This window comes from Ptychodera flava, chromosome 3, assembly GCF_041260155.1.
Source record: "Ptychodera flava strain L36383 chromosome 3, AS_Pfla_20210202, whole genome shotgun sequence".
Taxonomy (NCBI): Eukaryota; Metazoa; Hemichordata; class Enteropneusta; family Ptychoderidae; genus Ptychodera; species Ptychodera flava.
This window is the reverse complement of record NC_091930.1, coordinates 35,341,659-35,366,333: the sequence shown is the minus strand read 5'-3', so window position 1 is coordinate 35,366,333 and position 24,675 is coordinate 35,341,659. Positions and strand designations below refer to the sequence as shown.

The 24,675-nt window shown below is 36.4% G+C and overlaps 1 protein-coding gene and 1 long non-coding RNA gene across 2 annotated transcripts in view; both read right to left on the bottom strand.

The window, feature by feature from the left end:
* Nucleotides 1-5,358: 5,358 nt before the first annotated feature.
* LOC139126381 (proto-oncogene tyrosine-protein kinase receptor Ret-like) overlaps nucleotides 5,359-24,675 on the bottom strand; it is a 47,540-nt gene continuing 28,223 nt past the window's right edge. The window contains exons 13-15 of the mRNA XM_070692451.1: nucleotides 6,325-6,421; nucleotides 5,893-5,992; nucleotides 5,359-5,763 (exon numbers count right to left, since the gene is read on the bottom strand). Coding sequence (XP_070548552.1) covers nucleotides 5,710-5,763; nucleotides 5,893-5,992; nucleotides 6,325-6,421 — 251 coding nt within the window. The 3' untranslated portion in view covers nucleotides 5,359-5,709. The remainder of the gene's footprint in view (nucleotides 5,764-5,892; nucleotides 5,993-6,324; nucleotides 6,422-24,675) is intronic.
* LOC139126374 (uncharacterized) lies at nucleotides 8,193-9,171 on the bottom strand. The gene is made up of 3 exons (XR_011550555.1): nucleotides 8,987-9,171; nucleotides 8,609-8,719; nucleotides 8,193-8,340 (listed from the first exon to the last, which is right to left on the bottom strand). It is a non-coding gene; the product is annotated as an uncharacterized lncRNA (long non-coding RNA).

Sequence of the window (24,675 nt, the reverse complement as noted above, 5' to 3'; positions counted from 1 at the left end):
CAAAGGTAATAAATATAACTTCTGCTTCTGTTTTTGTCCACAAAGTTTATTCTATGCAAACACCAAATGACTTAGCAATGATACGCGATAGCCTTTATGGGAAAGATTCGAGTGCAAAACCGGCTGTGGGTGATTTATGACCAAGGTTGTAAAATACTTTCAAAAGGAACACGATTGGAACTAATTTGGGATAATTGGATGGTGAAGTAATGTCGGTATAATCTACAAATGTAATCTCATCTGTCTTTCTTTTTGAGTTACACACTTGTTTTATGAGTAATTTGTAATATCGCAACATTCAGCTATAGGGCATCTAACATTGTTGAGAAATTTGAAAAATACGAAGATCCAATTATCCCAAATTAGTTCCAATCGTGTTAAGGATAAAAAAGTATTAGCAGCAAGGAGCAAACAAATAAAAGAAACATTTTGATTGGGCCTGAAATGTGATTACTGAACTTTGCATGATTCTCATTGTCCCTTTAAAGAGTAGAAATATTAACTTTTTTACCACCATGGTTTTATACTAATCATTAGTTACCAATTATGATTGTATACTCGGGAAGTGTAAGTGATTAAACGAGAAATGTCATGGTTTTATACATCAGAATTTTCAGTACTCGAATTGCGCAACCAAAGTACAGAACGTTTGCCATTGATTTCTTGCACGTCCGTGGAGCAGCCATTATTGGTTCCTCCAACCTTTGCACCCCGGTCCCCGCCAGAAAAGTAACCCCTTCTTTCCTTAGACAGCCCCTGTTTTAGTCTGCAGAAGAAAAATGGCAGCCAGAAAGTTGAAGAAAAATTAAAGTTGAAACTGAGAGTAAGCATCGTTTTGTGTCACAATAGTATGCGCAAAACAGATCACTGCAACCGGACTGAGACTAAAGTACTAAAGTCGTGACGTTAGCGCTGTGTTTATACTTCGTACATGAGTTTAAAAGTAAGAATTTGTGAAAGAGGCTAGTTATAAGCTAATAGTGAGATAAATATGTTAAAATTTCAGCAGTTTTTTAAAGACATCAATTAAGACGATGTTCAATAGAACTATTATTTTCTAAGACAGGTTACGGGAATCAGCTGGCCATTTTCTAGGATGAGACGATAAAACGACTGTATTAACATTTTCTCGATGATCGCTTTTTTGAAGGACTACGTAATCATTGAACTGACGTTCTGTCTATAGCGCCATCTTTGTGCCAATAATTTGCATCGTAGGCTTATTTGCATGGTAGGTTTCTCAGTGCAATGTATGATTTTCAACTATAATAAATATGTACATTGCTTCGATTTCTTTCGAGGGAAGTTATAAATGTAAATCAAAGGTAATAAACTTCTGCTTCTCTTTATGCAAAAATCAAATGATATAACGATGACAAGCGATAGCCTGAATGGGAAAGATTCGGGTAAAAAACGGCTGCGTGTGATTTATGGTCAAGGGTGTAAAATACTTTCAAAAGGATTAAAGAAGTTTTAGCTGAAATGACTCACCAAACATCAGATTTCATTAACATATCGACCCGTTGTATCGCTGCACATTTCAAATTATTGTAAGGAAATATATCACATTGATTATCCATATGCATTTTTCTAGCGCATGCATCTTTTCTTTTCTGTACGATTAATAAATTTCTTGATGGTAAAAATTAATTGAACTAATGTATTGTAAACTGTGCCGAATTTGCCATCGTTCTACTTCCAGGTAGTGTTTGTAAAGGAGATCCGAAAAAAGTTGTATTTTTAATTTTATGTTTGGTGTGTCAATTGTGAGATTACAAAACAGTCGCAAAAGACGAAAATCCTATTTGAGAATTGCTTCACCTTTAATGTTGATCATTACTTCATCTCTTAAATATTCCGCCATAAGTTGCATATCTGCAAACGAACGATATCAAGCTTAATTATCTGTCGCTAACAATTATGTCTCACGAGAGAGGTTGTGAAACTCATTCAAGAGTTATACTATTTCAGTAATCCACATTCGTAAAATTGTCGTGTTACTTCCTTCTCATATCTCTTAAACATTTCCAGGTAACCGTGTTCCTGTGCTGCAATATGCCGACCACTTCTCATTTGCACCTTGTTTATGTGTGTACAAATGTACACACAGAAACATTGAAGTGTAACTGATCTTAAAATGAACATTTGTTACGGTATATAACAGATTATAGGTTTAGTGATGCAAAATAATTTACAAATTCTTGTATTTAAATAGATAAAAAAGTAGTTTCTCAGTCCCAAGACTGAACTAATGTACCTTCCCCTTTTTATATTACTATAACATCAATTTGAATGAAAATTCACTCATAAATTATTGGACGTGCAAGCGCTAGGTGGGGACGTCGCGACTCTCAGCTGCGGTATACGGCTACCGGGAACGGGTTATTTTTGTCAATATTCGAACATCATTCAAAGAATTATACTTTGCAAAGTTTGTATGAAATTTTAAAATTACCAATTATTATGTGTTACGAAATTATCAATTGTATGTTTAATATTTTACGAATAAAATGAGCTTGTTTAAATATAATGAAGAACTGTGTTCGGCACTGACTCAATCGGTAAGACTACGAACAACGAGTCTTTCTGAGCTCAGACGCGAGACGACGGAAATTAAACAACACGGTACAATACACGTGGTGCACAACATGCATAGACAAAGAAATAGCTTGCACCTTTAAGTGAACTCGTCGCTCTTGAAAAGTAAAATAGCGTTTCTTCTGATGAGTCCGGAGTATCGTCATTGCTGTCAGAAATGATGAACGCCCTTCGCTTCCTCGGCTCGACCCGGGGGCTCGATTCGTTGACTACCACGGCAGCATTGATCGTGATGTTGAACTTGAAACCCGTCAATGTTGCTTCAGTAAACGTTCTTACTGCTGCGAGGATGATTGGTACGTGTCTTGGGTTATTGGCTATGCTAATCATGTTGTTTGATGGACATCGACAGGGGCTCTTTTGACGACGTAGACAACACAAAATGCCGGTAACATAGCGTATACTATTAAATGTCAGTGGTGTAGAAATCAAACGTTTCAATCGCAAATCAACGACGAAGAAACACAAATTTATAAACATTCTAGTATCGACGGTTGTTTGGTATTCTACACATATATATTAATACCATATATTTCCTTGTGCTTCATTACCCTCCCACTTTTGCATTTCAGGAATTTGAAGATAATTTCTGAACAGCTGATATTTTGTTTACGTTTTAAAAGTAGTCCGGGTCCCATATCCACCACATGTGGAATATGGATTCATCGTAGTCATATACCTATAGTGTGACGTCATACTATAGGGATAACTGTGTCTATGTATGTGATAAATATATATATATATATATATATATATATATATATATATATATATATATATATATATATATATATATAGTGTGTGACGTCATACTATAGGGATAACTGTGTCTATGTATGTGATATATATATATATATATATATATATATATATATATATATATATATATATATATATATATATATATATCACCAAGGTGATTTGTAAATATTATTTTGATTTTTCCTAATTGATGTAGTCATTTGTGCAGTCTATATATGCAACTTGTTTCTTTTGAATATTATCATGTATTATATTATAGCTTTGTCAATACCAGTGAATTTTGTGACGTCATACCCATACATTATTACTGATAATGTATTCCATTATTCAGCATTGCGGCCCCACAGCGAGCAAGTTTTGTTTGGAAAACGAAAAAAAGGACTGCGCATTTACAAGGAGGGAAAGTATCGAATAAACCATGTAATACACAAACCCATAAATCTTGATAATGGTGCACAATATTGATAATAATGTTTTACTGAACGATTTATCACATTTTTTGAGTCCTCGCGCACGCATTTTTCGTCTGTCTGGCTGGCGCTCAGCATGCAGTCCCCTTACGCGTCCGATACGCTGGTTGGACTACCACGTTTGTTGACAACATGGTTCGCTTCGTTGCCGTATAGGTGAAACAGAACTCAGTACGTTTGCCAACTCCTAGACGATACTGGGTTTGACACATGGCATATTATGTATGTCAGTGGCCATGTAAACGATGCAAGCTGAAAGGCTACTCGAACCAGCCGTAAACGGGCAGCCAACAACGGCAGCTTGCTGTCATTCCTACCTCCATGCTGTCATCAACCTTGACCGGAAGTGTCTACGGATATACTAGTTACTACGGAGCCATTCGAAGTCTCGACGGTCCAAGGTCAGCTACTGCCAACAATCATGACGACCGTTGACTCTCCGTTGATCTAACGTCTCGGCCACCTAATTCTGATGCACTGACTGTAATCGGAAGACAACTTTCATTCATCGTTTTTTTCTCCATGTCTGTGATTTTACCTTGCCTTGTTCTCGATATCGCGACCCTCCAGTATGTTTGTCAACTACCTTTCAAGCACCCGTTTACGTCAAGTTCTGTTGTTCGCCGAAATAAAATAGCTCTTCTCAAGAAGCCATAGGAAATTAAATTTATAGACACAGTTATTATTGAAATATAATCATTTGAATAACAATGTTGAACTCTGTTGATATTGTTTGCAATGAATCCTGTACTACTAGCGACATAATAATGATCGTATTGATCAGCTGATACCATGGCATGCAGCTCGCTGATCATGCTGATGTCGATGCATAAACATTCCGTTTTCTTCATCTCTGGCATTTCACCGTGTCGGCTTTTTGAATGGCATGATATTTAAAGGTGATGTTTCAAGTTCGATATAGACGGTAGGGATGCAGTTACGTTTCATTTCCTTCGAAAATACATCGTTTTTCAATTCAAAATGAACCGTGAAAGAATTGGTCATCTTTTTGTGCTGGCTTCAAACTCAGTTTAAATTTCCTTTTTTATTCGTTTTCTACAACTACAAATTCACTGGCATTGCCAAACTATAAAATAATAGCAATAATGCACCCCCTCCCGGCCCATAATGGACTCAAGCAAACTTTGCACTCCATAATGTACTCGGCTTCGCCTCGTACATTATGTCGTGCAAAGTTTGCTTTCGTCCATTATGGGCGGGAGGGGGTGCATTATTGCTTAAATATTCAATTGATTAACACAAACACTTGTTTAGATGCAAACTTACATTAAGTACGTAACGAGACCTATGAATCACTTCGTCATTATAAACATTAACTAAACTAATATGAGCCAACCTATTGTATAAACAGGCAAGCTCTTACTGTTCACAGATGATTTTCGGATATGTAACTGTTAGGTAAATAGAATATTTGAACAATTGTAGACTGCTCTGAGTATCGGAAGAAACATTGCTACCAAATTATCTGCAACAAAATATGTGTAATACTCATAGAGTTACTGCCTGCTTCACAAACTGCTGCCGTGGCTGTATTTGTAAAAGTACTGTGATTGTTAAGATTATACTCTCAGCTACTTAAATTTAACATTGTATTCTTCATGCATGCATTTTATGAAAATCCTCGAGTATGACTATGCATTTATAACAATGAATGGATATGATTCTATAATTATTGTATTAACTATAATACACCTCTTACTGGTAGAAAAGGTGTTAGGTCAAACCCTTATCAGTAGATCATTTCAATTTCTTTTTTTGTTCGTATGTTTGTTTTGTTTACTTGGAAGCATATATATGCTGATCTAAAGATCAAAGCACAATGTCGTCAAATCGTTCATGATCATCTTGGCACAGTCCTCTACTTGATCACCGCATAAGTCGACTCTTTGTGTGAAGAGATGTCCATGAATTCCTGTGGCGAAAATTGAGACCTAGTTGGTCATTCGTGAGTAATTAATAGTGGTGCCTTAATAAGTGTCAAATATTCATTATTTATGATGTCATTCATGGCAATTGAATTCGAACAACAGTCACAACAAACCTTTTCTTTGTTTTTCAAGGTGTTCAACTTTTTAACCAACTTTGAAAACGAGGGCCGATCACGTGGTTCCTTCTGCCAGCAAAGCATCATCTGGTCGTATCTGCAAAAGAGAATAATATAGCTTTATTGGTAAGTATACAACAACAAAAGGCATAGAATACAAAGTAAATAATGATACAAGCCGTTAACATAGTGACAGCTTGAACATTCCATTAGTATACATACTCTGAGTGTTATTTAGCAACAAATATCAAGCAAAGGTTGAGCAACCAGCATTTCATGGTTTACAAATGACCACTTTAGACAATCGTAAACAGTACACCTGAGATTCGTGTTATATAGCGTGACTGTCTTGTGAATCGATCACCGGTGTTTTGGTTAAGGGTATACAAAAACACATATTTGAGACTTGTTCATATATTCTTCACTTACGCAAATCGTCCACAAGAACCCGGTTTCTGAAGACGATGTCCACTTTTCAATTTCCGTTCAATTTTATACGCATTCAAGGATTCGTATGGTGTATCTCCTAGATAAATAAAACCATATTGTTGGTAATATACCAATATATATATATATATATATATAATATATATATATATATATATATATATATATATATATATATGTAAATATATACTTGTTTAGTTGAATATCTGCTGGAGTAATTTGTTTTTATATAATATATAGATAGATATAGATAGATACAATATATATATATATATTTTATTTATATATATATATATATATATATATATATATATATATATATATATATATATATATATATTATATATATACCGAAATAAATGTTTTCTTTCAGATATAAGTGCGTATTCTCATATGATTTTTATTGCGTCTATTCTGTCTTATTGCGGTGTTTGTTAAAACACTGCTGCCGCGGAAGTTCAGGTTTATTGCATGTAAATTATAAATTAACAATAGTGCTGTTCTTCAATGAGAACCAGGCCTAACTCATGATTTTAGACAAATTACCTAGGCTAGTTATTTGCCATAAGATAACCCCGAACGACCACACATCAGACTTTTCTGTGAAGGTCATAGAAAATGATTCTGTTGCCATCCATCTCTCGGGGCATGATACCTGAAACAGATTGGTCATTTGTTATCAATTGATACACGGTGAGAGAGGTTGTGGATACACAGCAAATCAGGAAAGAGAGATATTACCAGTGAGTGAAGTATTTATTCAGTCGTCAATTGTTTTCTGAAAACTGGAAATTCTGAAGTTACTTGGACTAGGTTTACATTTAGACCAAGGGCCGCATCTTGGCCTTTCCAAAGATTATGATAACATAGGAAGATTTCGTCCGCCTTCACACTTTATTTCAATCTCCCTCCTCTGACGCCTTTATTTTACTTCGCTCTTTGACCACTGATGGGGTGTCAACTATGCAGGAGGCCGACCGAAACATGGTAAACACTTACAGTTTATGCCGTCTCAGATGTGAGATCGTTTATGAATCCAACAACCAGGCCTGATAAAGATTAGACCGGCCAAGGACAAACTCAGCGCGTCCAAATTGTGTTTTTAAACCATAAGGTCGACTCAGAGACAACAATAATTCAGTAGTGTGAACGTAACTAATATCAACATAAGTTATTCTGAATGTTTCAAACAACACGATTGGAACTAATTTGGACTAATTTGATGTTCATATTTTTTTTTAAATTTCTCAAAAGTGTTAGTGCCATATAGCTGAATGTTGCACAATAACAAATTCCTCATAAAAACTGTGTGTAAGTTACAAACAAAAACAGATGAACTTACATTCACAGGTTAAAACGACCTTATTACTTCACCATCCAATTACCCAAAATTAGTTCCAATAGTGTTAAGCATAATATGGATGGACCTTTGACATTGAAACAAAGGTACATAATAATTTTTTAATTAAATCTTAGGGACGTTAGTCATGAAAATGTGATCGACAAGAACAAACGATATATACACCAATCGAACACCTCGTAGCTTGCATAAAATGCATTACAACGTTACCTTTGCCTTTTCGTAAAAGGATTGATCATCGATGACTTCGCTAGCGTATCCAAAATTGGAAATCTTACAGCGTAGAGAGTCATCTACCAGAACATGCTTTGGTGACAGAAACCTGTGAACAATCTAACATAGAGCACAACTTTATTACACAGTGACAAATCTGTAAAAAGTGGGGATAAAAGTATCGCTAGTCGTTCGTTGGAGTATGGAGTTTATAGGGTGCCAAGTTCTAAAGCTGTCGATGTTGAATGTGTGTATGGTTACCTTCAAATTAGCTAAGTGTTCCATTCCTCTGCCAATGTCTAATGCAAACGATAACAGCTCCCTCTCAGTAACACTCTGATCACGTGCACTTGATGAACGTATTTCTTGTAAACATGTCTCCAGACTGCCTTGAAACAGATACTCCATGATGATATAGGTTGGGCCTTAATGCGAACGGATAGCAGGCACAGTTACACCGTTTGATTCAAATAGGCAAATCATGAAATAATTGTTTGAGAAATTAAATCTCTTCTTAAACATCTTCTTACACATAAATGGCGAATGACACATTTCAGTCCTAATTTCTTTAACAATGACAATTATGGCGTTTCCTAAAGTCTGAATAAGTTTCGGCCGCTCCTCATATTAGTACATGTAGCTTTAGAAGGTAAATAAGCTCATTTCAATGTAAAATTGCAACAATGGACTTACCTGGGTGCGTACAGACGCCAAGCAACTTAACGACGTTAGGGTGATTGGTGATCTTTCTCATTAAAATGCTTTCATTCGCGATGTCGCTTTCTTCCTTCGATTTCGCTTTGCCTGTAATATATTTCAGTATAATCATCTTAAATCTATCTCTCTTTCATTGTGTCATTTACATGCTTTTTATAAGTATTTATAATTTTACATCATTATTTCTAAAAGTCTGAAAGTAGCGCCGTCGGCAAATACCCGGTTGTTAGTAAAGCTCATGTCACATTGAATTAAATTGGTCTACATGAATGTAGGAATGTTTTAATGTTGTGTAAGCAGTTGTTGATATTATGTTTGTATAGTAGTAAATGCGATTCGACAGATTTGTATTACCGTTCGCCATTTTGACGGCAACTTCAGAGGCACCGTCTTTGCCACCGATATGCCAAGCTTTGCACAGAACTATCCGGTGACGGTTTCCATCGTGCAAGACGCTGCGCGTCGACAGTCGGTCCCGGGGAAATTCAGATGATATTTCTCCGCACTTCATGTACAGACTGTCAGAGACCATCTGTGGATTTAACGCCTCATATGCACTTGTTTCTTCTTCCTGTTGAGGGGAACCAGTTTAAAACATGAGTGATAAAACTAAATGGAATTTATTTGTTTAAATTCGACATGGTTCAACATAACTTGCCAAAGCACACATCGGTTAACCTACCTTAATTGACTTAAGCCGGTCATTAGTGAGTCCTGCATATGCGTTTTCTGATCGATCGGAGAGAACTAGATCAGTATAAGTGCTTTCAGCTTTGTCCTGGGAGAGAAAGTGATAACATCTTAATTTCGTATTGCCAGAAACAGAAGATAAAGATTAAGTGAGCCTCTTGGTGGAAAAAGAAAACGAAAAAATCGTTTCTTTATACATAAAGTTTGTTCCTGTTCTGAACTTACTTTACGGAAGTGACTTTTTGTGCATTTTTAGGTCCTGAACGTACGTAGCCACCAAAATTGTGACAAGATTGGCCTACTCTTTTTAGCCTCGTCTACAAAAAATTACTCCATCTGGTAAGTATTCGTGACGTGAAAATATTTATTGTTTTTAATGAGTTCCCTAACTGCTCTTGTACCCAAATTCTTCTAAAGCTATTCTTACGTAGTAAAGGACTCAACTTCACAGCAATCAGTTTTCATTTATGCTAAGCTTACAACTTTGAGACGTCCGTCGTAAGTCAAGGCTTTTATTATAAAAGTTTACCTTTCTTGTAGTATTCTTCACTCTTATATTTTCCGACTCTTCATCATCGACCACTTCATAGACTTTGTGAGGCCCAACTTTGGTGATATTTGTTTGTTATTGGAAAATGAACAATTCACAATGTCAAAGGTTTTTAAAGGATACATGAGGGGTTAGTAAAGGCTGCATACGACAGAAAGGTCGATGAAATGAAAGGGTTGTCTTTACAGGAATAAAGTTGGTCCCGTTCAAGTCAAACAAAAGGATATTTTGTACATAAATATCATCAAGTCATGCATACGGTCATGTACGCACGCTTGATCCGTGATTTGTATATTTGACAAGTTGCACGCGAGTCCAACAGCTCAAGCGCAAAGTTCGATATCAATGGTCACTTCGCACGATGTCAATGGTCACTTCGCTTGATAGTTGTCCAAACTTTCGAGGCGAAAATTTTGTGCTGCATTGAGCGATTCAATATCAATATTACACAGAAATCTAACTTTCCATGCGGATGGGGTTTCGTGCCCATACTGAATAATTTCGTATTTAACAAAAACTATTGTACAGTAGTCTACTCTTCGAACTACACGGGTTACGGCAGTCGATGATTAATTATTCATGACAATTATAAAGAATGATATTACCTCCGTCTTTTTTGACAGTTGTAGATAAGTAGATTTCAGTTTCTGTTTAAAATAAAAGAACATAACATAGGTGGTTGGCGTAATCGGATTTTGGTTTTAAAAGCAATTATCATTTACTATGCAGGTGAAGGCAGAAAGGATGAGGATTGAATAAGATTTCTATTAATAAATATTAAACCATCAATTGATGTACGGAACGACAAAACATCAAAATGTACAGTGTCGAAAACATCCGGCTTGTGCCTATTTTTATTACATTTTGAGTAAAAAACAAGAATGCGGGACAGCGAAAACCCATTGGAATTTAATAATTACATAGGTTTAATTAATTAGCTAATCACTTTGCTGGTCAGCCAGGTACGATCTAATATATGAACTGAAACGTCGATTGGAAAGTGATTAGTAACTTATGCACAAGTTAGCCTGTTAAACGCAGTCCATACTGTTCAAGCTCAAGCACATTGTCTATACTTTTACGTTTCAGGTTCAGGGTTTTGCTACATTGTATTAGTTCAGAATTTAAAGATCAAGTGAATTACATGTTCCATTATTAAATTCAGAATTAATGATTGACACAACAGCTCGTTTGACTATTAGTCACGGAGCCAGCAACCATACATTTTTAAAGTGACATATGATATATTCTTTAAAATGAAAGAAAGACAGTTAACATAATGAACTTCCTTCTTAACCCTTTAAAGTCTTCTACTGCAGATGTTGTGTGTGGTTAATCTCCTCAGCATGTAAGTTCAACACTTCACACTACCTGACAATATTTTTTTCAATGTTTAATATCTAAATATCGATATCGGTTTATAAAACAAACAGTTTCTTGAAGTTTCTTATGGTTCAGCAGTATGGTTCAGCAGGGCAATCGAAATACAGTTCGTGCAGGTAGAGGATACAGGGGGTAATAAACATGTAACACCTGAACACATCTCGATCTTTTTGAAATTATAGATTTTTAAAGTTTCAATGTCGAACACTTATCTATCTTGTTTATCTTTTGAAAATTGAGTGTCACGTCACGTAGCTCTCGACAAATATCCAAAGCAAGTACAGATATATATCTTATTTTACTAAACATAAACTGAGTTCAAAAGCATATTCTTGTGAAACAGAAGCAACGACCACAAGTATAGAGAAACTTTTGACTCACCTTTTCGTGCTGTTGCGTTTCTTCGTGATCTAATCCTAACAATCAGAATTATCGCCACAACTACTGTTAATAGTATGCAAAGAGGTGCCAGGGTAGCCGCAAGAATACCAGACATGTTGCCTTTACTTTTCTCTGCATCTATAAGGGTTAATAAAAGACGATATACTTATACAATCGCCAAACTAAAATCGTACTTACAGTGTAATGCGAGTAAAGCATAAATTGGTTTCAAAAAGCGAATGAGACAATGCTACAGTTTTGACTGCGGTATATCTTCGCTTGGTTCCTGGGTGCCGTAAGTTGTGAGTTTGAATCCGATCTCAAAGTTACTGGATTTGTTTGAGTTAAGAATTATTTTTTTGTATCTGTAAACCATCGCCAATTTAAAGGGGACATAAGTGACTTTTTATTGATTGTTTATGGGAAAAATAATTTCCCAAATTTTTCCCTATGTTGTATAATTGATCTAATCTTTTCTGAGTCACTTGTTGAATTCCTACAACATTCTGAGTCAACATGTTACTTGCTTACCACTTTCGTCTTGATACACATAAATGCAATGGCGTACATTCCATACGTCTGTGTAGGGGGTTAGCTTGTATTTAATGACATAGAAAGAGAACATAGATTGTTCGTGTTCTATAACGACACGTACGTACATTCTTTTACAGGATAAAATACTGAATCTTCGCACATTCCTCGCACTGTGCAGTATGATATTCTGTATTCTGCTTTTTTATCACTGACAGTGTATTCCATTATATGTCGTGGGATGCACTCTTCAATTGTCTCCCATTCAGCATCACTATTACTACTCTTCTTCTCAATCTTGACGCAATGATAGTTCTCGTTGTCATGAGGTGTCCAACTAAGGGTTCCTGTATCCCAATGTAAGGTAACGTTTGGAAGTCCTGTCGACGGATAGATAAGTAAAGATTATGTTGTGATAATAATTCTCGACGTAATGTATCTTGCAGTCTTTATCACAGGGAAATTCAAAATAACGAATGTATTATTTCTGGCAACTTGGTTTGCAGGTCCTTTAAAATGCCGTAGAAAAAAATGTATGTTATTGATATAGCATTCTGAGGTTGTAATGGAATGTTGACCATATTGGGATTGTCATTGTGTGTGAACGATGATAGATCGGAAAATGAGTGGTGCCCTGTTTGAATTGCTAAAGAAGCGGACTTTCAAGTTCAACATAATTTTTCTCCTTAAAGTATGAATCCTTACATATTATACTACAGGGGGTAAATATGGGCATGCAAGTAAAATTGTGTTTCGTTACATTGGTGTCGTGGCGAGAATATATATCACAGAAGCCGGAGAGTAAATGTTGAATATCAAGATACACTGTGATATGTTGTTATAATGTTAGTGTGCCATGTTTAGGCTCATGCCTAACTATTATGCACTTACCGTATGTATTGAACTTGTATGTATCAGAGATGTCACTCTTTCCAAATCTGTTTTCTGCATATGCTTGGAATTCATAGAATGATCCAGATTGTAAATCGAAAACAACAATAACTACAGATGTAGTGCTGGACCGCCATGGGTTGAATGGCCCGAATCCAAAGAGATGATATTCCAGTGTATAGACAACACCGCCCTCATCGCCTCATCTGTGTCCTGGATTTATCAGTATTGTCAAATTTGTGTAGTTTTGTGCTACTAATTGTAAACTGGGTGCTTCGGGTACACCTATGGATAAACAGATTTAAAGTGAGTTGACAGCCAAATGAAGAAACGCTCTACATGAACAACCTAAAAGTTCTGAAAGTAATTTTAGACTAAAAGAAGACCATCACTTGTGCCATAAACTGGATATTGGAATTCAATAGATCAAACATTGTATTAAACTTGTTTGTTTTGTTTTGTTTTCTTTTGTTTTTTGCTGATAAATGTCTGTGAAACATAGTCAAAGCCTTGGAACTACGATCTTCAACATCTACTTACAACATTTCATAAGAATGGCTACACAAATACTTGTTTGATTCACTATGTATTAATTAAAAGGCAAGCATCCTTGAACACTCAACAGATATGACAACACACGCTTAACAATATCATATGTCATCCAAAAACTGGTGCCATGACATGCAAAATCACTGTGTTAATCACAAAATGTATTTATGGAACAAACCTGTAGGTTCTAAAGAAACAATGAAAGTGACAACTCCTACATCATTTTCTGCCGACACGTTATAGTTTCCAAAATGTCCAGGCTGCACATCAGTAATGGTTACCGAAGACGTATTTGATGAATCGGTTTTATTCAAAGCTATACTCCCTAGCTTCCACTCTCCAAATATGACTGGAAGAGGGTTGGCATCTACTGTCAGTTCTATAACCACAGAATGTCCGGTTTCAGCAAAATATCTGGTATCACCAACTTTGGTTGGAAGATCTGTGAAAAGATGCAACAGTAACAAAAATGTTCAGAATACAAAACTCACAAATAATACAAGAGCAAGTAAATCATAAACTGACAGAATATAAGGCAGAGGAAAGTTCATATTCTACGCCTAGGCGAGATCGATATACAGACAGTAAACAGACAGACGAACCTACCCGTATAACTTGCCAGACCACATACCCATCTAAAAACCTTGTAACTATGTACGTACGCACGCACGCACGCACGCACGCACGTACATGCATGCATGCATGCATGCATGCATGCATGCATGCATGCATGCATGCATGCATACATACATACATACATACATACATACTACATACATACATACATACATACATACATACATACATACATACATACATACATACATACATACATACATACATACATACATACATACATACATACATACATACATACATACATACATACATACACATACATACATACATACATACATACATACATACATACATACATACATACATACATACATACATACATACATACATACATACATACATACATACATACATACATACATACATACATACATACATACATACATACATACATACATACATACTTTCAACAATTTAAACTAATGTGTGATACGGGGGAAAAATTATACATGCTGTACTTACATTGGACATCAACTGCTATTGTTCCTGTTGCACTTCCTATTATGTCGTACATATAATTTGTGGTACTACAGGTGTATAGTCCTGACTGGTCTCTCTGAATGTTCTCAACCGTTAGTATTTGTTGGTCTGTTAACAATTGGCCACCATTTATCCATTGGTAGGAGTAGCTCGAAGGATTGCCATTTCGTCCAGTACAAGTAGCATTAAATGCTGTTCCTTCGATTACTTTTCCATCATTGAAGTATTGTACATGTGGAGGTCCAGGTGGATCTGTGAAGATATGATATCAAACAAAAAAGGTGAATAAAATTTCTGCCGAGATGATAACGCAATCAAATCCTTAACATGCAGCCATGTTACGAAAGGAACCAATCGGTGCATTTGATAAAATACATTTTATGGTATTTACGTTAATGATGTTGCTGCTATAGCCTTTTGTACATTTTGCAATGTCAAAGATCATATCAAAAGTGCAAAATATTAAAAAGCTTTGATAGCTGCATTATCGAGTTGTCATCAGCATGACTTTGAGGAGCCTATCATCCTTGTGCCTTCTAGGTTGGATTTAAGTACATTTAAATACGTATCGATCAGGAAGATTAGATAGCAATGTTCATCGATCATCATATTTGATTTATTATAATTATACGTTGACGATTGAAACATATGGCAAATTAACTTTCTCAGGACAGTAGTCAATAGTCTTTATAGTATAGGGAGATGAACAACGCTGAAGGTATATACTTCTCTCTCTTTGTTTGATAAGAAAGAAAGGGGAATCATGAAACCCACAATATAATTACTTTTCTATCCTACAATATGACACCCAATAATTCATGTAGCCCGTTTCTGTGCTAAGCTATTTAAAGGTAATATGCTCCTGGATACTTAGACGGCTGAAACGTTTGCTCAAGCTTTCCCGATGAAAATTTAAACCATTCAATGACCAATCCAACAATAAAAATCAAAGATCACCGTGCAAATTTTGGTACTAGAAAAACAAATTACAAACAAATACAGATATTATATGAAATTCCAAATATCCGCCATACTCACGTTAACTCTTTTGGGAAATAACATTTTCGATTTCCGAAAAACTAAAACGGTCAATTGTTTCATACTACAAGAGCTTTAAAATGAGTCCAAACAAATAATAAATCAGAAGAGAATTCGAAAAGTTCGCAGTCCAATCATCTGTCCCTGAGGCGCATTCGAAGTGGTTTAGACTTACATTGCACATCGATGGTTATAACCTTCTCATCTGTACTGGTGTTACCATTGTAATACGTACTGGTGGCAGTACACTTGTAGACACCGCTGTCAGATTTACTTATATTCAGGAAGCTCAGTGAGGCGTCAGCACCTACAAATGAATCATCTTTTGTCCATTTGACTTTTGGTGATGGATTGCCATCCACTGCAACACATGCTGCGCTAAAGTATTCTCCTTCTCTTATCGCACCTTTCATGTCTCCGCTTGAAATGGATACAGACGCGATTGGAGGATCTGAAACACAAAGTCGACATCTCTCCTTACGTCAATATAACAATGTACATCGAATATGTAGATAGAAATACAATAAATGTATTTAAATCATACATTAAAATACACTTAAGGGTACTTATATCATATTAGGAACAATAAACTTGTATAGTTCAACACGTAAATAAGATCAAAAAGCCACTTACATTGAACATCAACATAGACTGTTTCTGTTGCTGTTCCAAACAAATTACTCGCCTCACATGTATAGATACTACTGTTACTTCGTTGAACGTTTTCCAAGGTCAGAGTCGCTCTATCTGCAATGCGATTCTGTGCTGGATCTAGCCAGGTGTAATTTGCCGTAGGATTGGCATCAGCGCTACATGTACATGTGAGTGTGTCATTTTCAATGGCTTTGCCTCCGTGAGCGTGAGATATGTTTACTGAGTCGGGCATATCTGTGGTGGAAAACACCATTTTAATGAAAACTATCTGAAATAAGGAATCTTCTATTTATTTTCATATACTTTTCATGAAAGTTCCTTCTGGAAAGCATTATCCGTATATTAAGTGCGGCATTTATGAAGTTGGTGCAACAAATACATTGATTTGGTTATACTATGTAAAATATTTGCATAATGGCGTGCTAATTAACATTCACTGCAGTATATGTTTTGTCTTGGGAAGGACATCAGCCGGCCAAGTTTGGTACAGTTGCACTATTACAGGACGTGTTAATAAGCTGAGTGCATTACACTTTATATTTCCCCATAAATAATAAGATCCAAAAGGTCTACAGTGCCAGACTCAAATACTTACACTGCACATCTATTGTAATCATCTTTGAACTGGATCCTGTCTGTCCATTGTGGTATGTGTTTGTTGCTCTACAAGTGTAATTTCCTGCATCACTTTTCTGGGTATTTTGCAGTCGCAACAAGCCACCAGAACCAACTTCCACAGCCCTCTTTATCCACTTGACAGAGGCTGGTGGGTTGGCATCTGTGACATTGCACTCTGCAGAGAATTCGTCTCCAACTTTTACTTCATGTAAACCTTCTTCTATGTCCAGTGCTGTCAGTGGCGGATCTACAACAGATTTAAGTCGCAATTTGCATCACAATCCGTGGAGGAGCTGTGCTTGAGTACAGACCCCGCACTGGAGTGGAGAGACTATGTGACACTGCCATTTATCACTTCTAAATTAAGTCTAGTATGTCGGACTAAGTAAGTAGGGCTTGGCTAGATCTGTAAGGTGGTGAAATTTCCGATATATATCGGATATGTACTCGCAATTTGAAAATCTACTTATCGTCGTATAGTATCAATATTAGAGTCGAAAAATGACGTTATATTTCGGCAGGCTCGGGCTGTTGATCGCGAGATAAGAGACGCTTTGTGTAGTGTCGTCTTATCGACATTCATTAGGGTCCAGAAATCGCAAATATATTTATCTGGTTAATACCGGCGATCTGAGGCTGACTCATGAGCGGGTCGAGATAAGAACCATTTTGTGTAGTATCGTCTAGTATCGATATTAGAGTTCCGAAGTCCCTTGTACAACAATCATCCTTGACATGTACAGAGCATAACTTTGCTTCTTTGAGAGTTTTTAACATTTTATTTAACTCGCCCGACTTTCTTGAGCCTCTGTCTTCGAAAAAGCTGTTTTGTAGGAAAACGGTAAAATCTAACACCGTTTTTGTTCTTCTTTGAGTCATGTTTGCACCAAGTGCACAACAGTAAATCATTTTGCATGCTACTAAGCATTCGATTAAAAAGTTGTAACGTGCAGAGATCAACACTTGAAAACACTCTGCACTAATACATTCATAGACTCCAATGCTCTAGTAAGCTGCAACCCACGTTCGTGTATCGCCGATGACGTCACGCACGCTCCTCTCAGTCTCATGAGCCCTTACTCGGTCATTGAATTCCGGATAAATGCCCTCTACTTCAAGTTATCTTCTCGTCACGCCGTTGTCGTCGGCGCGTGAAAGTATGCGGAAACTTCAAGCTGTATTTTATTCAAGGGTATTTTTAGAAGGGATAAATGGTGAAATTCACTTTAGTTTTGTTTCCCTTTAATCGCCACGGGACAGTAGTTACGCACGAGCGATATTTTACGTAACAACATTGTGAAATAGTGGATTGGCAGTCAGCCTAGCATTGCTCAATATGCGTGATCGATTCGTTGGCATTACATTGCCAAGAATTTGTTGCCCACTCCCACCTATCGAGAGCTGTATTTGTTTCATGGTGGAGACGAATAAGAACATCTTTAGACGTATAACTGTAACTATGATAAAGTTTCTGTTATGTTCTGTCAATACCTGCACGCACAGCTGGAAAATTAGGTTTTAATACGTCTTTTAGCTTTTGAACAGAAATAAGGGCTGGTAAAAAGAAATATAGTTATTTACACACTTTTAGCTATGTCGGTAAACATCTGTACCCCATGTTATGTTTAACCTAACTGTTGTATCATCTAGAAGAGATGATTTGATTTGTTTTTAAGATAATTTGCTATCTGAATTTTACTTGTCGTAGTAGGTCTGAGATTTTTCGTGTTTTCCAAAATACGTTCTTTACGAGGGCAGTTATTTCGAATTCCTCGACTGTGCTAATTTGTGGTTTTTGCAACAAATACTCATGAGTGTTAGGAGCAGCAATATACATGGCAGATGACGTAATTGAAAGTTACAAATTTGATAGGCTGAACATTCGATACTTACATTGTACGTCAAACTGTATATCATAGGCACATGTTGGAGTTGATGACAGTGTGTGATGGTGATATTTACAATTGTAAATGTCACTTTTGTTTTCCTTGGTGATCTGAGTGATCCACACGAGGGGCTGGCTTCCATTAAGGATAACGGTGTCATTTTTCATCCAAACCAATTCACCTGGTGGAGCAGCTCTGGTCAGCAAACAAGTTAATGTCACACTGTCACCGGATATGATCTTGTTTCCAGAGACAAGATCTGTTGTACAAGTTGGAAGTTCATCTGTCGAAAAGAAGGGTTTGTATTTGGCAAATATCGTTACGGGTTAGATCAAAAGATGGAAAACGACATTTTCTTCATCTTTCCTTTCTCTCATAAAAGAGTAGGTTGCCATAGTTAATATTGGCATGAAATGAGAAGTTGAAATAAAACCTTTTCCTTTGAGGATTCATTTGTTTAAGTGATATTACAACCTAAAAATAAGGTACACCTTAATATGCATGTTTATAATGCGCTGTCAAAATGAACTTAAAATAAATATATGAATAAATGTTAAGGGGGTTGGGTGATACTAAAATGTTTAATATTAAAGTATATTCATGGATACAACTTCTGTTACTAGTAAATCTACAAAAGATCTTTTAACGTGAGTTAGCTATTTACCACAGTAATAAATATGAAAATGTAGAGTCAAATGCATGATGATTATGAAATTTAGCAAGTACTTTCAAGAAATACCATGATTCTACATGTTTACAGATGGGTAGGCAAATTGCCATTTCCATGTGGTAGTATTAATTATGAAGTCGTTTTCTGGGTAGACTCTGGTACTGTTTGCGGGAAGAGTAATTGCTAGAGGTTTTTCTTTTCATATACGGCCAGAGAATTTACTTTATTACTGTGTAAAGATTGGCTTGGACAAAAGACATTTACTACTTCATGAAAATAATGGGTGACATGAATTTTTTAAACCTTCTTAAACAATTTTTATGCCAGAAAAACTTCCAGAGCGGTGAATTTAACCGTAGTTGTTTTATTTAATATTGTGCTTAAAAAAACTAAGCAAGATATAAAAATCTAAAACAGACATTGGAAGAGTGTTCTGACAGCTTGCATTCCAGCAAGTATGAGTCAGATATTTTGAAGTGTTGAGACAAATTATAGGGAAACCTCACTTTTGAAAGGTTATGCAAATTACCTGTCACCTCTCAATGGTGACATTATGGTAACCAAAATGTTTCCCTATATCTAGGCTTTCCGAAAATATATAATTTACGAGGGTTCTGAGAGAATTGTAAGATTAAAAAGGTAAATTTCTTGTTAGAGAACCTTAAATGACAACACACTGACAGGTTACGTACTGTTGAATTTCCCGTGGAAAACTTACCGCACACTTACCGAGAACTACAAGATGTACTTGTACTGTGCTTGGATAGGCTAGAAATACTTCGCACTGCCAATCGCCGTGATGCTTTTGAACGCTTACAGGGTTAAAAGTCATGTTGTATTCTCCGGCATCACTGTCTCCTGTTATATTACATGAAGTAGGGCAGCGAGTAGAATCAACAGTTTTACCATTTGAATATTGGATCCAAGTACCTCCGCCCCATTTCCACCACCTTGGTCTTATACTTCCAAGGTTATATAGTGTACAATACAATGTTGTAGATCCTCCACTAATCGCAACTGTATTTGTAGGTTTCTGTATCCATACTGGTGTTGTCGCTGCAAGATCGCAAAATACGATAGAGTGAACGGCATATACAAACCCCATTTAATCGTGCCTTACATTTGTGTTCCATCTAGTGTGATAGTTTCAGATGAATTTATTGTCAAATATTTTCCCCAACAATACGTCGAGCATTAAATATACTACAGTTTAGATTTGCAATATAAACATACTCACCAGATGGATGAACGATGTAGAACAGCGAGGTTAACGTGTAAATAATATCCATGTCTAAAAATGACAATCAGTGCGAAAGCGGAGGGAGTAAATGGTACGCCTTGCGGGGTTTTTTGAAATTTACAGTAACCGGTGACAACACAAATATATAAGTATGCGTATACGAAAATATTCTTTTAACTAAAAATTACCGTGGCGAGGGTACAAGATCAGCATGAATAGGTGGTAGGGTTTTAGATGCAGGTGTATTAATACAACTGCTGTGAAATGGTAGCGCAGAGTGAACTAACAGATCTCAAAACTGGGTTTACATGTACTACTTCCCTCTCAGAGCCTTCCTTTTTGGACGCATTCAGCCGGAGGCCAAAATGATTTTTCACGTGAAAGCTTATGACTGTAATAATCGATCAAATGGGGAAGTTGAAAATATATATTTATGATACCGAAGCAAGTTGTACACAAGGGGGAAAATCAAGAAAGTTGAGTAGACTTCTACGTAAAAATAGGCTTGTCAATCTGTCAACTGTTTAACAAACGGTAACTTGCATAATTTATTAAGGGCGGAGTCGCGTTTGTTTTCTCGATTCAACTAAAGCCTTCCGTCTAATCACTTGAATTGGTGCAGAAGCTTACAGGTGGGAATGGTCCTTTCTTTGTTGTCAGATAACTTTTTGGGGTATAATAGAAACCACTTGTTTTGTTTGCGATGGGAAAATTCGATGACTGATTTGTTCTTTATATGTAATGGTGTCTGTACCTTTGTAATATTTGCATTGATGATTTGATGCAGATTCGCTGCGGTTCGCGATACTAATACGGGCTGTAATCTTTTAAATGCCTCCTGTAAGTAATTAATGTAGTGCCATAACAATAGCAATTTTCTTTTCTGCGTTTTTTTATTTTTCTTTCCATTTAACTGAACTTTATTGATTTCCCCTGTGAATATGCTTTTGCTGGCAAAAAAGTGTAGCAAATGTATCAACATACTATTGAGTCGGTTTGTCGAAAAAGAGGATTACGTTTTTATCCCTTTTCATTCAGAGATGGCGTACTTCAAGTGCCCAAGCCAGTTCAGTCGACTCTATTGAACAAGGACAGACATGAGAGAGAGAGAGAGAGAGAGAGAGAGAGAGAGAGAGAGAGAGAGAGAGAGAGAGAGAGAGAGAGAGAGAGAGAGAGAGAGTCCGTATTTTGTCTTTAACTGAAAATAAGGTTTACTTTATCAAGAAGATACACAATATGAGTCCATGAATGTGAATAAAATTAAAGGAAATATTAAAATGTGGTCATCGTCATCCTTCAAAAATCGTGTTCCTGTGAGCGATTTGCGCAAGTGAATATTCTGAACAAGCCTCTAAATGTACTTCTGTATAGCTGGGATCACAACATTTGTAACCGATTCAAACACAAGATTTAAACTGCAGTACCGAAAAACTTCACCAGGTATTATCTTTCTAAAACCATTGCTTTCCTCATCTCTCGTTTTTAAAAACATATAAGTAGATCGACGCCTCGGCTGAGACTACGCATATTCATACACCAATGACAGCCAAACAGAACGCCTACTCTACAAATCAATATATCCAAATGAACCTTCACCGTTATGTTTAGGTTGATTTCACAAAAAAACGAGTTCTTGAAGTTATCACCATGGCTCCGCATAGCATCATTACTATGGTGCCGGCTGCTTCATAAACAGGATCAAAGCATATAGTTGAACTCACAGAAAGTATGAACATTCGCTACAGAACACTTAAAAACTGTATATACCGTTTCCGCTCGCGAACTCGATTGAACATTGCGCCTACATGCGAAACGAGTCAGGCGTTTGAGGTATATGCGCATTGTTTGCTAGGAAGAGTGACCTTGAGGAGCAAAAATGACTCTAATAGATGAATGGTGACAGAATATAAAAGTGCAAAAAAGTCGAAAAATAAGATTACATGTAAGCTGCTATTGAGATTATACTTACATTCAGGATAAAATCACTGGCGATGATTGTTCATGCTGCGGATCGTCAGCCAAAAAACGTAATTTTCAATTCAAAACAGAAATAGAAGATTACAATTAACACACGCTCGTGTAGTTTGGGTTTCTTGTGTACATATAATTCAAGGCTATTTATTCACAGTTAAAAGTTATTAAAAAATAAAATTATTTAAAAGTAACGCTTAAACAACAGATATACCAATAGAAAATTATTTTTCTTACTTGACGTCGTTCATTGGATCAAAGTTTTACTTAGGAAGCAAAAATGCTCAAAGTAAAAACAGACAAGAAGTGAAACTCGTCATATCCCCTCCCTGTTCCCCGCAGCGAAACCCGGTCGTGTTCGATCATTCGGATCACAAAATATCTTGATGACGTGTGAGGTGACGTAGACGCTTCCGCTAGGGCAGACGTTTTGTGAAAGAAATGTCTGGAGTGTTTAAATTTGTAATCCGCCGTTACGGTAGCAGTAACAAGTTTTAGCAACCTATGTCAAATCAGAAAAAGATGTAGTAATAAAGACTGGCACATTGCCTACAGTTTTTCGCCAATTATCTTACCATATGTTCTTTTCAAGCCGGCTACGATAATTATTTTCCAACTTCCGATCATCCTCGAATTTAGCCAAAATATTTATTATGAAAAGATTATGTGTAAATTTAATCTGTCGTGTGTTGGGAAAAGGTTTTGCGGAACTAGGACATATATCTTCTAAAGAGACTGGCCTTGAACGAGAAATCATCAACCGAAGGTGTCAATAACAACGACAAACCGGGTCATGACAGGTAACATTACTAAAGACTTTCATTCTACCAGATAGATGAAAATTGAAACATAAACGCAATACTGACAGTTCAGTGTCAGTTGAGACGGGCAGCCAATATGTAGCTATTATAGCAGCAATAATTACCTCATCTTTTTCTTCCAGCAACTACAATAGGACGAGATGGTAGTTTCCGATTTCGCGGTATCGATGTAAAATAATTGTCAACTTGATACCTGTGAATTGAGATGGACATTATGACGCATTGTTCGTTCAATAAATATCTTGTCTGCTGTATTGTTCCGCGTCATAAATTAGTAAATTAGTCTAGTTTGTTCTACGATTGGCATAAAAGGCTCGTTCTAATGAAGAGTGTTGTAGAACCGATCGCTTCCTCCTCAAGGACCGTTTAGAGAAAAAGCAGCTGAAGATAAGGCCTCGTTTACAATAAAATAATAGCACATGGCACCGAGGGATGATGTTCATGATTTTAAAACTAATAATAAACAAAGTCTCTATCAGAGTTATTATCACCATGTCCATGCACCGTTGTCCTTGCAACTTGTATCAAATATATTCAACAAATGAAAATAACACTACTGGTCTGTTGTATATAAAGCCTGTTCCATATAGAAGCGGATTTTTTCTCCCTGTAAATTTTGTGACGTTATGTCTCTTCCAGATTTTGGAATAAAAGTCACATCATGGCATCAATACAAATCATCTACCCGTAATGGAAAAAGTTCAGACAAGGCACGAAAACAAAGCAACAAAACAAACAATCTTCTGCACTTTGGATTGACATAGGATCACTCAGGTTCATTGACTTTACATTTACAATGGAGAACAATAATTTTAGGTATGCAAGGCTTTGAAGTCATTAGTGCCGAATAATTTGGGAAAGATGCACAATCGTTTCGTAGCTTTCATCTACAATGAAAATAAAACTCTTAGTCTTCTGACTGCATTAAAGCTTACCCACATGGGGAGGCTTTTGATTCAAAACTTTACCTACTAGGTGGCTGTACATCGGAAAAGGGTCAATTATATGCTTGAATAAAAGCTAAATCTGCAGATGAACTTTATTTACATGA